Source organism: Diadema antillarum, unplaced genomic scaffold (genome assembly GCF_040938485.1).
Source record: "Diadema antillarum isolate AM-2024a unplaced genomic scaffold, OU_Dant_1.0 seq00000675_RagTag, whole genome shotgun sequence".
Classification (NCBI taxonomy): Eukaryota; Metazoa; Echinodermata; class Echinoidea; order Diadematoida; family Diadematidae; genus Diadema; species Diadema antillarum.
This window is the reverse complement of record NW_027271581.1, coordinates 224,653-246,249: the sequence shown is the minus strand read 5'-3', so window position 1 is coordinate 246,249 and position 21,597 is coordinate 224,653. Positions and strand designations below refer to the sequence as shown.

The 21,597-nt window shown below is 37.4% G+C and overlaps 1 protein-coding gene across 1 annotated transcript; it reads right to left on the bottom strand.

Moving 5' to 3' along the window:
* Positions 1-349: 349 nt before the first annotated feature.
* LOC139736982 (uncharacterized) lies at positions 350-9,399 on the bottom strand. Its single transcript, XM_071647655.1, has 6 exons — positions 9,154-9,399; positions 8,257-8,313; positions 6,851-6,988; positions 6,171-6,302; positions 5,093-5,144; positions 350-4,352 (listed from the first exon to the last, which is right to left on the bottom strand). Exons 1-6 carry the CDS (start codon positions 9,397-9,399, stop codon positions 4,210-4,212), a joined length of 768 nt encoding a protein of 255 aa, XP_071503756.1. The 3' UTR covers positions 350-4,209.
* Positions 9,400-21,597: the final 12,198 nt, after the last annotated feature.

Genomic DNA, 21,597 nt, shown 5'->3' with positions numbered 1-21,597 from the left:
TATATTTATATATTATATATGCATATGTAAATGTGTGTATATATATTATATATGTGTACATTATATATATGTACACATATATAATATATATACACATTTACATATTATGCATATATAATATATAAATATATCTATATATTATATATGCATATGTAAATGTGTATATATATTATATATGTATATATATATATATATATATATATATGTGTGTGTGTGTGTGTGTGTGTGTGTTTATGTGTGCTTGTGTAATTATACACATACAGACTGAGGGGAAGCAGTTAATTCACAGAGTATTAGGTTATGCCCACACTGACTACAAATACCAATGAACACCCAAACATGATTGTTTTAATATCTCTCAAAATTTTATTTCGCAATCATCAAACACAGCATTATCAAGTAAAGATTTGATACAAAGCACAGCATGTGAGAATAAAATTGAAGTTTGTAATTCGAAAATATCTGAGTACTTATTCCTTTGAAGATGATGGCGAAGGAAAAATAGGACCAAATTGCATAAAAGTAGACAGTAGGTGAAGTAGAAACAAACCAACTACCTTCTACAATCTCATCGTTATGTACAATTACTTCAGTTAAAAAAAACAACAACAGCAATACGTGAAGAGTTGTTGATGGTCACAGTAATGGAAATAACAATAGATATAGTATTAATCTTAAGAATGAATTCGTGCATATTCGTTTACTCATTTAGTGTAACCTGTGGACAGTTTTTATTTTTATAAAAAAAACAAACATATAGGTCAGATAAGTTGATCATTCCCGTTATGCATTTTTTGTTGGTGTAGTTTGCTGTATTTTCTCTCTTCTTCGTTCTTTGTACATTTAGGCCATTAAGGAGTCTTGGAATGATTTCCTTTCGATAGACGGCACAAAATATGGCCCTGGATTTTCATTGCTGTCATAACTATTATCAATTATCATTATCACACATTGTCACTACATTAACACATTACTAAAGTAAGATAAATGACACTTCTGTATGGCTCAGAAAATAAGTACTGTTTAAATTGTTACAAAAGCCTCTTTTAGTTTTTTTTTTTTTTCAGGTGAAGTAAAGTACTGTGTATATGCACAATATTGATTTAAGCCTAAATGTCATATACTTTGTTGAAAGACATATTTTTTCAATCATATTCATTCCCTCAATGTGCACAAAATTCAGCTGTAATTAAAAGAAAAAGATCTTTAGTCACTACCTCGTCATGCTCGTCATGCTTGTGGCTTGCTTACGTCAATAACGTAAACAGCTTTTAGCTAGCCTGAAATAGTCAAGTCCCATAAAACCTGAAGTGTAAAATTCTTTATGTATGCTAGCCATTGCAGGCACCAATCTAATGAACGTCCCTCAGAGTATGATATTTTATCATATGATACAGGGACAGATATAGCTCATGAATATTGTTTCCAGGCCAACCTCGTCTAACCCGACATTGGTGCTGATTTACATCAATTTGTGTTACGCGAAATACATATAATTATGTTTTCAATGTATTTGAAAGAAAAAATAGAAAACGCTCTGTCATATCGCAATACATTTATACATGCGCAATCAAAGAATTAAAAATGAAAAGAGAGGACAAGGAATACCCCTTGCTGCACTTGAAAAGTTTAGACTGTAACGGAAAGCTTAATCTGTCAATTTATGGGACATTAATTTAACCCGCAACCAGCTAACACGACATTTACACAACAGTAAATTCACATCTGCATACCTAACTCCAACAATCTAGAGGACATGCTCCTCAACGTATAACAAATGCATGTAGGTAGATAGGCAGCCATACTTCCATTAAGTTTTCCCAATAAGAGTATGATTCAAATTCTTGTCTACGTCATATTGTGCAGACGAAAAGTGAGAATGCCATCAGCTGGGATAATTTCACCAAAATTTACAAACCAACAATATATGAGCAAATATTGAGAACGTTCAAAAAGCATAACACGGCAAAATATTTTACTAACTATGATGACAAGTCTCGATATGAAATATGACAGATCGAAGGAAAGGTGGTGCACCTTCTATCAGCAAAGGAGGATTTTTAAAAAAATACAATGTCTCCAGTTTCGTTCGACTATCTAGTTAAGTTAATCGTGAACCTACAGTTAAGGTCCATGAGTTAATTGGCCTTCCTGCTCACGTAGTCGCATGCATCGTGCAAAAACAGGTTGATATTTGATGTGGCACAACGTGGCATAATCGTCACTATATAATATACATCGCGATTTATAGTACCAAAAGTGAGGATTTTAAGAAAATGATATATATATTAACATAATTATGACGATAATGGTGATAACATTAGTGAGTTTTATCACTATTAGTTCTTATCATAATCGTAAAATTGCATGGTGATAATGAACAATTATAAAAGTAGTTAGCTCGATAAGGATCCTGACAGTGAGATTTCAAAAAATAAAAAATGAACGATGATGATTATTTAGAATGAAAGCGAGTATCATAATGATTATCAGCATCATCAAAGTTTTAACAGTTGTCATCATCATTTTCTATAACTTATGCTTATACATAGCATCATATAATCTTCGCTCCAGTTGCATCAACACCGACCCTTTTGGTAAAGATCCTAGAAAAAACCAAAACATCGGACACTCGATTCTTATTTCGAGGTGTTATTTATGTATTTGTTCATTATAATTGTCGTTTTTTATTATCATTATTATCATGATTATCATTATTATTATTATCATTATTATCCCTTACATTTTTTAGAGTAAAATCACACGTCATGTTCATGATAAAAAGAGAGTAAATTTAGCAAATTTGAATAAATGAGAGGGCAAACATGAGCTCGCCAATTAAAGAGTGTTTTTTATTTTAAAATCTGAAATGTTCAATCATATAACATTTTGTTTTTGTTTCATTGCAATCGAGATCAAAGATGTGTACCCTTCCCACCACCTTGTTGTTGTTGTTGTTGTTGTTGTTGTTGTTGTCGCTGTTCCGTTATGTCTGCTCATTGATTTATAGCAGTGCTGTTCCATTTTCGACCAAAACTTCATTCAAGTTATACAGTGAAACCGGTCTATAGCGGCCACCCAAGGGAGACGAAAAAAAAAAATGACCGTAGTATACCGGTGGCCGCTATGAATAGATAGGGTCGTTAACATGGCTTTTCTCTTGGGGGAATTGTGTTTAGTGGTCACATACGGCAGGTGACCGCTATAGACAATGCCGCTACTGACAGGTTTGACTGTATTTTTAGGCAAAAACCAAGAGGCAGTTTAAGGTTCATTAAATCATAATATCGGCTAATTTGCATATGGAGTTGCAGCGAAATCACCACTTTTATGTAAACATTTGAAACTTCAAAATCCCCTCAATTTTGTTTTTTGTTTTTGTTTTTCGTTAAGTGCGATATTGATGAAATTCTTACAACTCTCTTGTCTTTTCGTCTGTTTTTATTCTATACTGAAGAGGAATTCCAACCCAGTTACAAATCAGTCTGATAAGTTAGAGTAGCATCTTACGAGTACAACAATGAAAATATGATCAAAATTGGATAAAAATCAGGGAAGATATTAAATTGTGATATTTTGATGTCTGCAAAGCAGTTTATATGAATATGCGAAAGAGTGAGCTGATGTTGTCATCAGTTCACAGTAATTATCATTCCATTGATCATGTACAGAAACAGACAAAAATTCAATGCTCCTGTTATCAAGGTGTAAACATGATGTCATTAACCGGTTGAATAACTTCTGAACAATGATCAGTTAGATTCAGGATTTGAGACTGGAACGCAATATTGCGTTCGAACGGAAAACTGGAATTATTAAAAAAACAATTGTATGTACAACCTATACGCCAAGTTGTGAGGGGATGACATCATTACTTCACTATTTGTATATTCATATCGACTGTTCAAGAACAGTTACTATTTCCTGAAAAACTAACAAAACTTCAAAATGTCATAACTTTTTTATCTTTTATCCGATTTTTGTTCAAATTTTCATTGTTTTTCTATGAACATTTTATTCATATTCAGACTAACTTTAACTTGCACTGGAATTCCCCTTTAGCAAAGTATCCGAAGTACACAATTCTTCTCTCACGTGGTGTCGCATGGAAATTGAAATTAAATAAATCAACTTTAATATCGACCACATCCACCAAGATTTCTGATGGGTTACTGATCGTTTTGTGTTTGTATTTTTTCCATGTATGTTTTAGTGGATTGGAGCCGGTACAGCAACCTGGAGTGAGGGGTTGTAGGGAGCCTGCGGCTGGTACATCGGCTGCGGGTAGACAGGAGGCTGTGGAGGGTTGTACATCTGGGCCTGGTTGTACGGAGGAGGCTGTCCATATTGAGCTTAAAGAAAACAACAAAAAATAGGGTATATAGGTAAAAACGTTCAAGGAAAGGACACACAAACAAAGAAACTGAATATCACGTTTTTCCATATTTGTATGGTCTTTGCTTCCTCATTGACAGTATGTGCACAGTGCTAGTGTATCAAAGGCAATTACTTCCGAGGACAATGGGGTCATCCCACAAGACCGACAACCACAAGTCATACAGCCCACGAGTTCGACATTGAAAAGAGGTCCATGAGTCAAACAGCTCACGAGTCATACAGCCCATGAGTTCGACAATATATAGGCAAATAATCTAGCCCATGAGTTCAACACTAGGTAAAAACAGCCCACGAGTTCGACAGGTACAACACGGGTCTCGTAGGAATTGTTAGCTTGGTGTCGAACTCATGGGCTGTATGACTCGTGAGCTGTATAGCTCATGGGCTGTACAACTAGTGAGCTCTATAACTCGTGGTCTGTGTGACTCGTGGGTGTCAGTCTCGTGACGTGCACCCCTACGTTTGAATCTATCTTATACGTAACGGAGGCGTTTATCAACTGTGTTTTGCTAACTGCGTATTTTTGCACGTCTATGTACTAATCAATCAGGCAGTGTTTACTAATAAACAGAGTATCCCTATCAATTGTGCAATTATTGTTCCTGTTTTAAAGGACTGTTTTTTCTGTAGCAGTGACTGAAACTTCCAATGCATAAAAAAAGAAAACGAAAAACCAACAACAAAGATGTCTTACTCGCAGGATTAACAGTAGTCACAACCATGGGCGTCGGCTGATGGTGAGATACCTGTGAAAAAAAGAATTAACGTTTTAGCTTCGAAAATTTCAACATAAACATACGCTACACACACTTACGCACACGTGCTGGCACAGGCGAATGACACACGTGGATTAACCTTTTTTATCGTATTTTGTTAATAGCCTCGTCAAGGACATTCGTTTATATACGTTATATACCAATCAGTTCCTGTTTTAATAGTTCCGCCATTTCCCCCTGTTAAGCCTCTAGTTTGTTGTACTCTCACTGGCACTCTTGAAGCCTGGTTGGGGTAGCACTTTTAAAGGGATTGTATAGTTCTGGTTGAGATGAGGGATGTAGATTTTAAATTTTGCAGGATAATAAGATACCATTTACAAAATGTCAAAGAGCATACACTTCCAAGAGATATTCAAAGTACATTTGACGCAAATTGGCTTCTGGATACCTCAGTCATTTCCAAACCAATTTTCATCACATAAACTTTGAATTCCTCTTAGAATTGTATGCGCTTTCATATTTCATCAGAGGTTGCTCATTATGTCACAAAAATAGTTGTAAACCTGAAGCCCCATCTCAACCCAAAACTATATCATTCCTTTCAGCCACAAAAAAGTGAATAGCCACTATAAAATGCGCCCATGAACGGTAATCAAATGCTCGGGAGTGATGGACGCGAGATGCAGAGCGTTAATAGCATTCATAGTGCCGATTGCTTGCGTCATTCTACTTGGTATTAAATTTGATACATGGGGATTAAAGGAAAACAGGCCAAGGATTCAAGAGGGCGCTATAACATAGACCCACGCATCCGAATCGCCACCTGCCGGCATCTGCCATGTTCCTACCATAAAAGAAAAAAAAAATGTTCTTTCAGTATGTCGACAATGGTCGATCTCTACAGACATAAGAAAATCATGCAAAGAGAGACAGGAGTAGGGAGAGGGAAAGATAGAGAGAGAGAGAGAGAGAGAGAGAGAGGGGGGGGGGGGGGTGGGAGAAAAAGAGGTTTCGTGTAACACGAATCAGAAAACTGCTAAGTGGATAACGGCTTACCACTGTCGTGTGCTGTGTTGTCTGGGTTGAACAGCAGACGGCGCCACAGCAGAAAGCCGAGCCGACGATGGACACGATGAATTCGGTGAACCCCAGGATTGAGAGAATGGCGTCTGCCGCCACACGTGCATCCTGTCACGTGACAGAATATTGGGTCAGATGAAACGTCAGAAGGTCAGAGGTCACTTGTGAGCAAGGAATATCCATCTCCAGTTTACATCATTATACTGAATTCTGAAATCCCCATAGACTTAATACACAAGCCACCAGTTTCTGTATGGAACAGGTTGACAAACTTAAATAGTATCCTTAAAAAAGGACATCACATAAATATTTATTGAATACTGGAGGACTAACAAACAAAGTAGACATCTTGTTTATACAACAAGTGTTCATGACTCAGTGCTGGAACCAAAATCGATGAATTTAGGATACAGGTACTTCCCATCACGACTGGAGAAAGAGACAAAGCAGAAGAGGGTAAAGACAGACCAATTATAAAATTTATCATATATTATGGTTCACTGTTTGTTTTTCATTGCATTGTTGTATCATTAGTATATCAGTATTCAAATGTTGTAATCATATATTATGTTGGAAATGAAATAAACGAAACGAAACGAAACGAAAAATCATCATAATACACCAGTTCGATTAAAGCGGAAGTGTATCATGCATACCCTAAGTGATTGGTCGCAGTAGTCATTGTACCATTCGCAGTAGATGTAGCTACTGATAGTGGCCCCTACGGCTCCGGTAATCAGCATTCCAACAGCAATCATGGAAGATAGAATCGACATCACCATGTAGCCAACGATCTGTAAGAGAAAATTGAAAAATAAAATAACAACAAACAAAACAAACCATATGAAGCGAGAAGGATGTGAAACGTTGATATCGGGATTAAAGCTCATTCAAGAGATCATTCAAAATGTGCCTCTAGCACGTGATTGTCAGTTCGTGAAAAGTTGGAGACGTGACCTTCCCGAGAACATTAGTTACCCCCCGCCCCAACAAAAACAGAACATGCAGCATGAAGCGCACATATTCCATCTTCTACTACTGCTGTTGTTTGAAAGATCTAAATCATACCTCATGTTATTTGTCCACTTCTTCCTTTGTCCTGTTTTTCATTACTTTTTCGATATCAAAGGGACTTTCCAGACCACTTAGTATAATTTCCAACCATGTAGTACATAAATCGAATAGTGCCATGCATAGATTTGTGGAATTATTTGTGGTCCTAGAGCAGATAAACCAATACTCTGAAAAACGGAAGACATGTTACACTGAACAATGATGATGAAACAAGAGGCTCACATTATCATAATTATTCCAGTAATGTAGCAAGGTAATTCCGTTACAATACCATTACTCAGTAACTTCACCTGCGTAAAATCTATGTGTGCTTTCTCCTTTTTTCTGCTTCCCTGAGCCCCCAATCATGCAATTTTATGTGAAGCTGCTATGTCATCATCCTCGTTCATTGTGATTTTTAGTGAATTTTGAAAACATTCTTATTCTTCGTCCCAATCAATAAATTCTGCAACTCTGTACCCAGTGTGCACAATTTATGGGTGTTCAAATGCTAAAATCTAAAAGTCATCCGGAAATCTACTTTAACGTACATTTCAGGTTGTCAGCTCTTCAACTAAGCCACGTTGTATTTGCTTATTCACAGACAGCCTTCTACACCCCAATTCTGCTACAATATCCATTCGATCAGGATGCAGTCAGTATTACCGTCTATTCTTTTGTCCTGGATAGCTCTAATTCAACACGTCTTTTTTATTCTGTTTTTAGCACGTTGTATCGGTTAGTTACGTTTTAACATGCCAATAGTACGTCTTGTTTTCGGGAAATGACGGTATTTAATGTGTGTGCTATGTTGAATACAGAAAGACTCCGAGTATTGATTTGAAATTGAATTGAAACAAAAAAAAAATGAAATTCAATTGATATAAGGAAAAACGTTTAGATCACGACGTAAAGTGTATGTGCACAGTATTACTGATAATACAAGAGATGAGAAGACCACATACTGATAATTGTAATTGCAGGAAGAAAAGAATTAAAGCCAACTTACAACGCAGGTATTCTTGTTGCCGCTGACGATACCGAGGATTCCAGCTGGTATGTAAAACTGTGAGAAAATTAAGGACAATAAAGCATGATTATGACCAAACAGAAGAAATCAATCAAACACACTTCTAGTTTCTTTTACTTCTCGGTTACGTCTAATAGAGTGAAACTGTCATTTACAAGTGTCTTTCGTCTTTTCATCGTTTTCTAATGTTTTCACAGGTGTTTTCGTTGTCTAATATTTTTGTTGTTGTTTCCCCCCTAATCTTCACGATTTGGAGTATGCTGGTATAGAGTCTCATAGTTCTAACACAATGGCACCCTACTAACGCCGAGCCAAACCCATCCCAGTAGGCCCAAGAGCTTTTCTAAATAAGTTTCCAATAGGATTGCACTAAGCATCACTCGTCACTCCATCTCTTTCCTCATGTTTATTTTTTGCTTTAGCTTCCATTTAAGCAGCATTTTCGAAGGGAATGTTAAAGACTCTCATGGACATTTCAGGGCTTCAGCATGCGAGTGTCTGACTGTCAGGTTAAACGTCAGGACTGGTTAAGTCAAACGCAAACCTCATTTCTGCTTTCTTTTATTTCTGCCCTTATGACGTAGGAAACTGAATTTTAACTCATGGTCGTTTACATCTGTATATCCTTGAATGCATTTCATTTTATTTTATTTCACTTCCAACATACATACAATTAAAGTTAAGCATTTACTTTATTCACTATTACACGAAACCATTACAATTATACAACGTTATAATAAAGTAAAGTACATCCTTTATCTGTGTAGGCCTGCTGTGAATTTAAGTAGCCTAGATCAAGAAGTAAAGTAGACCTTGGCTCCTGCGAAGATAAGTGATACACAATGAACACAAACTTAAGGCTTCGGACAGACGTACCAGCACGGCTGCCCATATGCCGTAGGCGACATACGAGATCGACGTCGGGAGAATGAGTTGAGCTATGGCCACGATCACCGAACCGATACCGCAGCACAGCTGAATCCAGCCTGTGGACCGGCCCGCCGACCCGTTGAAGTCCGACCGCTGCTGCGGCTGTTGCTGGACGGCGACGTATCGGACGGGCTGCGGCTGCTGCTGCAGGACAACCGTCTGAGCCGGGTAAGTGGTGGTGGTCGTTTGCATGGTCGCTGAAAGTCTTGTCCTAGTTCAAGAAAAGAGGGTCAGAGATGAAGCGTTTAATCGCGAAACGGGCTCTGGCGCCATTTTCAGTAAAATAAAGTAGTCTAATGTAGGTCAGTCATCAGGACCCCATTTCATAAAATTTTGATACGACAGCAAGTCTTGCAGGAATGGCAATTTTCGTGCCTACGACTAGAATCCAGTTTCCATTTCCATCCAGTGGGAAGTTGCCATTCCAGCAAGAGTTGCTATTTTAGCATCTTTTATGAAATGGGGCCCAGATAGAGCAAAATAAAACTTCTCACCTCACATGTTGCATAACAAGGAATATTCTCGACCTGCTTGAAGTTATGTTAAAGAATCTCATGTTTTTGTTTGTTTGTTTGTTTGTTTCTTAGTTTGTTTGTTTGTTTGTTTTATTTTATATCTGAGAGGATGGCTGGATAGCCCATATTCAGCTTCACTAGCTAGTCTTCCACGGGGTCCAGTTGGGTGTGAGGCGGGATCACTTCACTGGGCTATACACCCACCCTGTAGCTCTTTGCGATGAATGAATGAAGCGGGATCTTGTACGTGCATGAGTATTTTCTTCGTGTCTTTTTCTCTCTTTTTTTTGAGATAATGAGAAACCTCTTATGAAATATGAAAGAGCATGTGATTCCACCAGGAATTCAGAGTTTATTTGATGACAATAATTGGTTTTTGAAACGGCCGAGATACCCAAAACAAAGCGATCGTAATAAAAGGCGGGTTACATTTTATCAAGATTGTTGTGTTTTACTCTGCTTCTGGATATCTCCAACCGTTTCAAAACTAGTTTTCATCAATAATAAACCTTTAGCTCCTCTTAGAACTGTATGCTCTTTAACTTTTCATAGGGTGGTTTCTAAGCATCTCGCAAAAAAAAAGTTAAAGGCTGAATCCTCACCTCAACCACTACTATACCTACAATCTAATCGCAAATATGGAGTTAACTCGTTTGCAGGAAACTCTTCCAAAGGCGCCACAAATTCTTCTTTTTTTTTGCGATTTTCAAACAATGTTTGATGCCGCCACCTGTGCCAAACTGGATCTGCCTCAAAGACAGGGAGACCATTGGTCCATGTGTCTCATTGCATAATGGCCAGCCACTCTCTGAGAATGCTATGAGGAATATGTTGTGATTCTAATTACTTTTCGCCATCCCTCAAAACAGATGAGCGATTATATAATGGTAAAGACATTTGCATTGTTGGTGCCAACAGAAATTCGGCAAGGATTGAAAAAAAAAATTAAAATCCAAACTTACTCGATTGAAAATGTTTGGAAATATATATAGCATTTTTATTTGTAAATAAGTGTACTTGAACATGTTGAAGATTTTTATTATCACATCAGTTTTCTTTATCGGAATTGATCGGAAAAGTGATAAAATCAGCTTTTCGGGAGGGTAAAGTTTCAAACACTTCAGTTGATACAGCTCTGACTTACACTTTTGTACATATTCCTGTCAACCTCATTGCTCAAAGAAATCTGTATGAAATATACAAAACAATGGGTCTTAAGCTTGCCGTAGATTATACATACACCGATATAAATAATTATCTTTATTGTATACAGCATGAACACATGCAGCATACAAATCATAGCCATATCACTTGAGCTTGTGTCTACCTATAATGGCATTAATTGATGTCTGTATATTGCTTTTAACATCTTTGGCTAATAGGCAGTCTTTTGTTGATTTCACATAACACAGCACGAGAATGACAAAGCAAATCAAATGGAATAAAATACCATTAAGGATTCTAATAGGTTTGCTTCAGCGCTTGTATTTCTGTTCTGCATCGCATATACACACTATTTAGAGGAATTTTAGCCCTTTTTTGTCTTGGATTAGCCAACTGTATACCATACACAACTAAAGCAGTTTGACTGCCGCGCAGTCGAGTTATGAGAGGCCTAAACTTCTCACACAAAAATTATTCATATTCTGCAGCACACAATGCACATGACTCTCCCTTTATTTGCTAATAAGGGCCATTGATCCTGAACAATGGCCAAAGAAATATATCAGACTATATAGAAATGATATGTTACGGTGACAAAACCTTGTATCTCAAAAATGTCAAATGTTCAGGAGAGCGAGAAGACATGGCAGCCAAAGTTCTCGATGGGATCGCGGTTTCTTCACCATGCTGTGGTGGCTTCATTTTTGGGGTGAGACAGGATTATATGATATGGACAAAACGTTACTTGACTGATTATCTGACAACTACAGTGTAATCTAAAAGAGTGATTTTTGCCAAAATTTGTGATACAAGATCTTGTCACTCCAGCGAATATATATATATATATATATATATATATATATATAGGGCCTATATGTGTGTATATATATATATATATATATATATATATATATGTGTGTGTGTGTGTGTGCATAATTTCATTCTTTCCATAGATTTATTGATTGATTTTGTTTCCGTAAGATAGAAATGGGTCAATTACACAAAACATTAAACAACACAAGGAAACTAACGCGGAAGTTGGTAAAAATATGGCAGGATGGCCATACCCATCTCCATTTTACCAAACAGCATCGAGACTGAATTTTTTTTTTTAATTTTGTGACCTTTGAACCTGACCTTTAAAGGGATGGTATAGTTTTGGTTGAGGTGAGAATTCAGCTTTTAACTTTTTGCGATATACTTAGAAACCACTTTATGAAATGTTTAAAAGAAGCATGCAATTCTAAGAGGAATTGAAAGTTAAACCTGAAATTGGTGAGATATCCAAAAACAAAGTCAAACAAAGCGATCCTAATAAAAGGTGGGTCCAACCTTTTATTAGGATCGCGTTGTTTTGGATATCTCAGCCATGTCCAAACTAATTTTCATCAAATAAACTTTGCATTCCTCCTGGTATTATAATGCTCTTTCACATGTTATGAGAGGAGTTCTATGAGCTCAAAAATAATCATCAAAAAAACAAAACAAATCTTGAAAACCTAAAGCCCCATCTCAACGAAAACTGTACCATCCCTTTAAAACGAAGGAACTCCAAATACATCAACATGCTCGTATTTCAAGAAATTCCTGGGTCAGGTCCTCAGTAGCACAAAGAGGAAGAGGGCACGAATGTCGTCATGGCGGTGGAAAAAGGGAATTTCCCTTTTATTCATGACGGCAGCTGCATGGCCTTAGATGCAGATTTGGGGCTTTGTATTCAGGCCAGGCAAGCGAAACGACGGAACGCAAAATGGGCCCTTCGTATCCACGTCATGGCGGTGAACACACACTGTAGGCATACAGTAATAAGTAGCAAAGGGGAAAATGAACCTCGCTCAGGCATAGGGACATGCACCCTACACTGAATACACTTAACCCACGGGTGTACAAAGAATCCATGTATTCGTCCATGCACAAATACATGTATATTATGCACACATTCACAGAGAGATGTTGAACCAGTTGACTTCTTCTGTGATCGAATAAGCTCCACCAGTGAACTTTCGAGACACTCGTCGTATCTCTGTGGGTACCAAGAACACACGCTCAATAAACTCTGCACGGTTTTTTAAAGCGAGATTTCTCATCAAAATACGCTCTCGGAAGCATCCTGGTGCTAACAGTTTGTATAGGTCTAACAATAATTATGTTGATGTGATGTCGGTTTGATATGATTATAAGTAGATGAAAAAGAAAGAGAGAACTAAAAATGTAAATCAAATCCACTTAAAATTTACAAAATTGTAGCTCTCCTATTTGATGTGGTTTTTTTCTCTGATCAAACCTGCAACTATCAATAATAGCATCATGCAAATCATCATCATCGTTTCTGCTATTATTTTTTTATATCAGATTGTCTTCATTGTTGTTATTGTTATTGTTACTATTAATGTCTTATCATCGTTGTCATCTTATCATTATCATTAATGTTTCTATTCGGCAAATGGTGAACTATTATTACTTTCACAATACATTCACAATAGCACTATACTATAGAATCGTATCACTATAGATCAACAGGGGTACAACTCACACTAGCCTGCCTGGTCAAGGAAAAAGCAATTCCAGTGTACCCGATTGTTTCTTTCTTGCACATCAATAAGAGGAGCTCTGGAGGTCGAATGTTCACCAGTGACCCTATCTGGGGACCCTCGTCGATACGGACTACCACCTCCATGGGGCACAACTTAAGGTGTATAGTTTAGGGGAGAAAATAACGCAATGGAATGAGTTTTAGAATATACACCCCATCTTCTTGCGTATTGTGACGTCATAGAGCACTGCGATGCAGAAATCCGTATAGCAGGCCTACCTCTTAGTTGTCATAATCATGGAAAAGTAGTGAGCCAACGCGACCCCCTTTGGGTGTAAGCTTGTTCGTGATATCCATTCCTAGCATTTGCACTACAGTATATTCAATAGGATGCATTGACGTAAATAACCACTTGTCGTCTTAAGTATTGTCAGTGCTATTTAGTATCAGAGAAGTGTTCTTATAATCAGCTGTTGTTCGGTTTTATTTCAACAGGGTAATCTCTTCAAGTTAAGTTAAACATTATCTAAGTTTCGAAAAGAGCACTCAGTGGAAGTGAAGGGTGTTGCTACTTTCTATTGTGTTAACCAAATGGACAATCAATTTCATACTATGTGTACATTACAGCACAACGACTATGATGCGCTATCGGCGCTATTAGTTTCTGTGTATCCACTGATAATCAATGCCTGCAACTTAAATTTCCCCTCAAAGTAAGTGTCCTGTGTACATTGTGAGTTGCGCAGAATGATACAGACACTTATCGAGATATACAAAGCACAAAATAATGCCCGACTACAATACAATATCATATTACAGCGGGTGTGGTCGAAAAGGTGAACAAAACTAAAATAAAGCCTGCAAATATGAGGAGAGGTGAATGCAGCATGATGAAGCAAAACGAATGGTTTTGAAAACAGACGATGCCTAACCATGTAAACAGTCTTTTGAAATACGCGCTGTTGTTTTTTATTCTCAGGATATTCAAGTGCGAAAAAAAGAACAGTTTTGGTGAATTCTGCTGCTGCTAGATGTTTAGATTAAAAGGTTGTTTGCATTGTTGTTCGCATGAGTTGCATTCCTGGAACAAGAAAGAGATAAGTGAATATATGGGTGAAATACTTTAGTTTGCAGATGCGACATGTGGTAAAAAAACAGGGGAAGAAGAATAGAATGGAATGTTTGTCCTTCCATAGGAACGGTTGATTAAAGTTTTTGGCTGTAGTCATGTCAGTCGCGCAGAAGAAACTAAACATAACAAAGGGGAAATAAACACCAAGGAAACCTGCAGTGCAAACAAAGGATGTATATTGTTAGCAGTGCCTTTATTTTAGGCACAAAGTATTCATCCCCATTAGAATTGTTTAGGTAATTCACGCACTGTAAGGACAACTGAAGAGATATTTTTGTCTACAGTGTTGATTATGCACATAGTGTGCTTGGCGACACCAGGCATGGAGTGGGCCTCAGATCGGTATTCCTTCAGGCGGATGACAAAGGGTATAATAGGTACACACAGACGCAATGTGTGAATGGACAACGAATGCATGCGCCACCATGAATGTGACTGTGTACGGTTGGCGCTCAGGTACAGTTGTGCTGTACAATGATTACTGTACTTGGGGGGTCCCCATGGAGACAATTATTGTGTGCCATCTCGTAGTCGTAAATACATTGGATTTTTGGGCTGAACTTGTTATAGGGTATATGAATTGCTACTTTATGTTTGCTCTTCTCCAAACGAAACCATTTGGAGAACGGAGAGCGCACACATAGAGCAATGCATAAAAGAAGAGCAAAGGTATAAAGCAATATATACAATAAGCTCCAAAGGTCAGTGTGGGTTTAAAGTCTGATAGTGAAATCTTACAAATATTGCTGGACGAGAAATTGTTTATCTCGTATATTTCTAAAAGCTCGAGCGAAATTTCTCATTCAGATGACGACTTCAGAAAAATGATAAACTTAAAGGGATGGTATAGTTTTGGTTGAATGAGGGGATTAAGGTTTTCACTTCTTGTGAGATAACTCCAAACCACCTATATGAAAGAAATAGATAAAAGCATACAATTCTAAGAGGAATTAAAAGTTGAAATGATTCAGATATCCAAACACAAAGAGGTCCCAATAAAAGGTGGGTTCCATCTTTTATTAGGAACACTTCGTTTGACCTTTTTTTTTGTGTGATATCTCTAATATTTGATATAAATGGTTTCCAGTTATCTCACAAACCAAAAATTAAAGCCGGATTACCCATCTCAACCAAAACTTTGTCATCCCTTTAACCTTTTTCTGACGTCACTTGATACTATCGAGCTGTCCCGTCGAAGCCACCACCAAAAGGAGTCTTCCCAATGGCATGTTTGCGTGGTATAAAAGCTCATTTTACGGCAGGAAAAACAAATATAAAAAACACGAACGTGTATAGGTTATAGACAGACAGTGCCCGTAGGCCGTGACTACGTGAGAAACTTATGGCAGTGCTGAGCAAAATGAAAAACATAAACCCGAAATCGCGAAGAGGAAAAAAAAAAACTTTTTCACAGAGTATGCAGGATTTCATTATTACGTCAGAAGATCATCGATCAAAGCAGCAAGACTTATTCAAACTTTATAATCTAAATATTTTGATAGCATCATTCAACCACATTTGAAAGTCTGAGGTCAATTTCGAATTGGAACATGAATTTTTGACATGGGAATTTTAAATTTGGATGAGAAAAATATGTTTCTAGCTCTTGATTAATAATCCTTAATTTACATCGAAGTTTTAGAGAGCATATTTTTTTTTTCAGAGAGACCAGCACAAGGACTTAGATTTCCTATAACTTGACCATGCTTATGATTTAACTAATCTTGAATACAACCGAAGGGGAATACGGTTTACAGTGAGCACGCTGATGAGAGTAGAGGTGCATTAAAGTCAGTGTATTTGATAATCTAGAGGGGTTCTCTTGGAAATCCTCGTACATAGATAATAATATTTGAATGTGTACAAACAAATTTTAAGGCCACTGTCGATAAATCAGAAAAGATTATGTATAATCGATCGTTTAAATTAAGACCAAACAGAAGTTCTTGCCCAAACAGTCATATGGATGAGATATTAAAACATAAACAACAAACAACAAACTTTACCAGCGCTCTTTAAAAGACAATTAAAAGCCGACAAATGGTCATTCTGAAAGGACAACGAAAAATTTAATATTCCAGTAGGCCTACAGTACAAATTTTATCAAAATTGGACCAAACCTTAGCAAATTATAAAATTGTGAAATTCTCAAACACGAACCGTTCATAATAATATCTGAGCTAATTTGGGGCCAAGCTGATGATGCCGTCTCCTCTTGATTTTGAATGATCGTGTATGCAAAACAATAATGACAATAATAACGAGGAAATTTTGATTTTTCCTGCTACATAAGTGTGATAAGTAATGTTATTCTTGTCTGAATAATTTCAAATTGACGATAAGCTGCGATACGAATATGTTACGATTTGAGAAAAGTGCATAGATGCATGTGAACATTTCGTGTACTATACGGGGGCGGATCCAGGAACTGGATCCGCCCCTGCTATAACTAGGACAAGGTGAGAAGTGAAGACCTCAAACCACTCATTTCCGTTTTCATATTGACTGTTCAAGAAATGTTTTGTGAAAACAAATTTGATCAACTGTTTACTATTGTTCTTATGCAAATTTACGCTTTCTTTTCAGTGTTAGAATATCGTGAAAATAGCTTGTAATACTCCTTGAACAACAGAGTGGAAAATATGCCCTAGACGATGAGTGTCCGTCTATTCAATGTATTCTGTTAACTCATGTGGTAAATCCAGTGGTTATTATGCCTGAACTTTATACTTTGCTTCTATCTTATTCGTATACATTCTATTTCGCATGCACACTATGTGCGTGATAAAGTGGAGTTGTGCTCTGTACTGCGCATTACCTGTTTTATTGCTGTTTTTACAAATTCATTGCAGTGCTGTGGATAGAATTTCATGGCGGTGTGATGCAGATATGTTTCAGATGGATCTTATTTAGGGAGCAAAGCAACCGAACGAGGGCGCAGCAGTTCACTATAATCATCCTATACGTCTTGATATTACCCTACAACTTCACACCAACCCGCGGCCCACTACTATCCCCGAATACGGGGGAAAGACATACCTCGAAATTATTATTTTTTATTTTCATTTTTTATTGTTTTTTTTGGGGGGGGGGGTAGGGGAGGGGGACAAAAAGAATCCATTTAGAACATCATTATTACGTTAGTAGTATAATCTTATCATTGTTATTATAAGGGGTTTTCGCCTCATATTCTTGATTTCTATCCCCCCGTGTAAAGAACGAGAAGTCCATGAGAACCCAACATGTAAAACACTGATGGAAATAGAGTTCACGCCTGCTCCCATATGCAGCGGTTTCATACACTCCCATAGTCGCCAATGACCTGTATTTATCTACCATCGCAGTTTACAGACCAAGGCTTTCATTTACGTCACTCCATTGTGAGTGTGCTTCAGAGCCGAACTTGAATCTTTGTTGTATTTGTCAAAAGCAGTGACGAATTGTATGAATATGCCATTACCACCAACTCGTATAGATATTTTCCCCCACTTTCATGACTATAGTTAATGGGGTGTCAATGGATAAAATATAGAAACTATTAAATGATTACGATTCATGGCAGAGTATAGGGCCTATACTTCCCATCTTCACCAACGCTGCTTGTTTTATGAGAGAAGGAAGTGATTTTAGAAAATGAGCTATTAGGTTTAGTGTAACTCGAATTGTTTCTCTTGGTATTATTGCATTTTTCTTCGGCTGCTATGATTATGTTGCACAGAATACGCCTCGGGTATTTTGGTGACGCCCCCGTGGGGGAACCAGTCGAGGCAAGCACCGCGTGTTACTATGACGACCCATCTGAGGCACGAGACAATTAACTCCGTGCTCGTACACTAGGAAAAAAAGGGGGAAGACTGGTGGTTAAATGTAGATGGCAGAGTTACAACCCCAACATAATGCTCCCCGCAATCCCCCCCCCCCCCCGGCCCTCCCCCTTTTCCAAATAACAGAACGAAACAAAAGCGGGGGAATTCCAAATCAATGTTGCCTCCACACACAGACTGAAGGGGAGTTATTCACGGACGGGTGTAACATGAATACGGCGACCTATGACTGCTCCACAAAGGTGAAAATGTACAAAAGAATAATAGACATGGGGTCATCTCACTACAAGAAAATGAGCAGGATATAACTGCGCACACACACAATTCACAAAATCCATCTCACTCACCTAATAAAACGTACCGATATCAGGTACACAAACACATACACCTATTTCACACACATAAACATGTGCACACACTGATGCGCGACCATAGTAATACATGTACCAAAATGCGCTACACTAGCTGGAGATCTCCTCTCTCTTGTCAGTAAGCAGGTTTCTAATTAGTTCATTTCCTAGATTAATTTTCGTATTATGGCTTAGCCGCCATTTTAGTTTATCACATGTTCTCAGGGCTCTCCATTATAAGCTTTGGCAATTGCTCGGAAGGTGGTGATCTGAAGCATTTTCCCTATAAAACCGTTCTATTAATTTTCTGTGAGATAACGCCGCGGCGTTACATCGATATGAGTATGGGTACACCATATGCGGGAAGATTTTCAGGAAAATTAGATATGCATTTTAGGGTATGCACGGTGCTACCAGTTTAATTATCATAACAGCACTTGCCACCTACTCATGAAACGTATTTGCCAAGCATCGTATATGCATTGACTTTTTTTTTTCACGCCTAATGTATTATGTGTGTTGTCATCGTAACGATCCTGGTAAGCAATTAGTCCAGATGGAGACTGCGTATATATTGTAGTGGTAATATCAAGTTTCACTTATCACTTGTGAGCACTCTAATATAGCAAGAGTAAATAGACTCTTCTCTCGATGTTAATATGATTTCGTGAATGATTTGGAATTGGGGAAAAACAATTTAATGAGACACATCAGTGACATTGGAATCGACTAGGAAAACAAAGTAAAAAAAAATGAGAACATTTATGGGAGTCTGGATAATTATACGTTTTTACCTGACTTTGATATTGGTCTCAGTATTGAAGACCAAATAGAATATTGTGTTATAAATATGATTTTATATATATATATATATATATATATATATATATATATATATAGTATATATATAAAACCATTAGCATTCATGTCATCATCAAACAGGTCCAGAAAAGAGAATATGTCCCCATCATCTAGCAACATTCAATACTTCAAATATACCGTCACAAAATCTGTTACATTCAAAGCATCATTGAATGCAGGTTTAAGATAAGCTATAAATGCCAATGTGTGTTTGTTCTTTTTAAACTCACACTTAATTCGGGAGTCGTGGAGCGATAACAAACATCTTGTAAACTACTTTACATCTATTTGTGCAACCTACATTTGTGTGTGTGTGTGTGTGATAAACATTTGAAATAAAATGCGTTTTTTTTTCTGATAACACTTTTACATTGTGCGTGTGATATGAATAGTTAGATATAATTATATATTGTAAAAGAATATCATGTACGAATATAGTGTGATAGCAATCCTTGTACATGCTGAGTGAGCGTACAGTATTATGAAACAGTCCACCATCTTATTTAGTAAAGAGCTCTTTCAACAATCAACATATTCAAAACAAATCTATAAACAAATGTTGGAATAGTAAGATTGGTAACTTTAAATTCGGATTAAAAGTGTTCAGTTGTCCATGTACTCCAACTGCACGGAGTCTTTGACACATAACTTAATCATCTTTATTGGTGCAGAGGGGAAAATAAGTTATAACTTATTAAGCCCACTTCCAATGTAGGGTTTCCAAGGTATGAAGAAGACATCTTTGTTTATGTCTGATAATGGGTAGGCCTGCTTCTAATAGATTGGACTGTTTTGCAAAGGCGAGGGACTAAATCCTTTTGCTCATAGAAGATGCAGTAGCACAGAAGCCTTCTCTTACTATTTCACCAAAAATGCGACAAAGTTAAAAAAGGTGTTTGCTTCCTTACTCAGCGTGAATCGAGTGCAATGGCTCTGAGAATAGTGTCGATTTTGCCGTTCAGACAATGCAGTGTTGTGCAGTACAGAAAACTGCACACAGAAATGAACTTGTATAGAAACTGCAAATCTGTAAGAACCTCCACCTGTTTTGTTCTCGGTTGTTTCGCCTATGATATTGGAGAGTCAAGAGATCACGAAATGGCAAAGTGCCGAGTTGTATCATGTTACTTGCATCTCGTTGCATATGCACGCACTATGAAGATCGAGCACAGCCTCATACATTCACTCAATGTTGGTGTACTTTGTGTCAATTGCTCTGTGCACATGTTGGGCCTACTATAATTTTCTTTACGCAGAGTGGCGAGGCACGTATACAGGATGCGCCAATAATAACTTATGTACTATTAAGGATGCTCACTTACATCTTACCACTCGTCCCAACGCATGAATTGTAAATATCACGACTTTAAAACGCAGTATTTACATTCTGTTGGTTAAAAAAAAAAATCTCTTTATACCCTCCGAGCTACAAGGTTTGTTTGTCGATAGCAGTTATGAGAATGCAAGGACTTCTCAATATCATATCATCCATCAACATATCTTCATATCATTCGAACACCAGAGAGAGAGAGAGAGAGAGAGAGAGAGAGACACGCACAGGCACAAAATACACCCACACATAACACATACACCCACACACCCACACACATACACACACACAAAGATACATGATCAGTAGATATACGTACCCAGAATAGAAAACAATCGCGGAGGGAGAGTTCCTAGTGGAAAGAGAGAATCGTATATATGCGCTGCTGCTGAATAGGCCTATACACAACGTATTCTTAATGTTACCTTATCATAATGTTCTCTTTGCCTGTAATTTCTTAACCATGTCTATTGTGCGTCTTCAGCATCTTACTTTGACCTGGCGAGTTTATTCATAGGTCATAGGGCCTATATACTTAAAAATGATTATTACTGACCGGTAACCGGTGCTGTCAATTAGCAGTGTGAAACAAATGCCCGTAATTTTTCTCGTATAGATGTGTTGGTTGATAAATGAATTTCATTTCAGAGACCAAGGAGAGACGTATGCAAGTTTTTGCGT

Coding starts and splice junctions, on each gene's coding strand:
- LOC139736982 (XM_071647655.1), bottom strand. CDS start 9,399: ATGCAAACGACCACCACCACTTACCCGGCTCAGACGGTTGTCCTGCAG. Junction 6,303..6,850: donor ACTGCGACCAATCACTTAGG/GTATGCATGATA, acceptor GTCACGTGACAG/GATGCACGTGTGGCGGCAGA. Junction 4,353..5,092: donor GACTACTGTTAATCCTGCGA/GTAAGACATCTT, acceptor GTTTTCTTTAAG/CTCAATATGGACAGCCTCCT.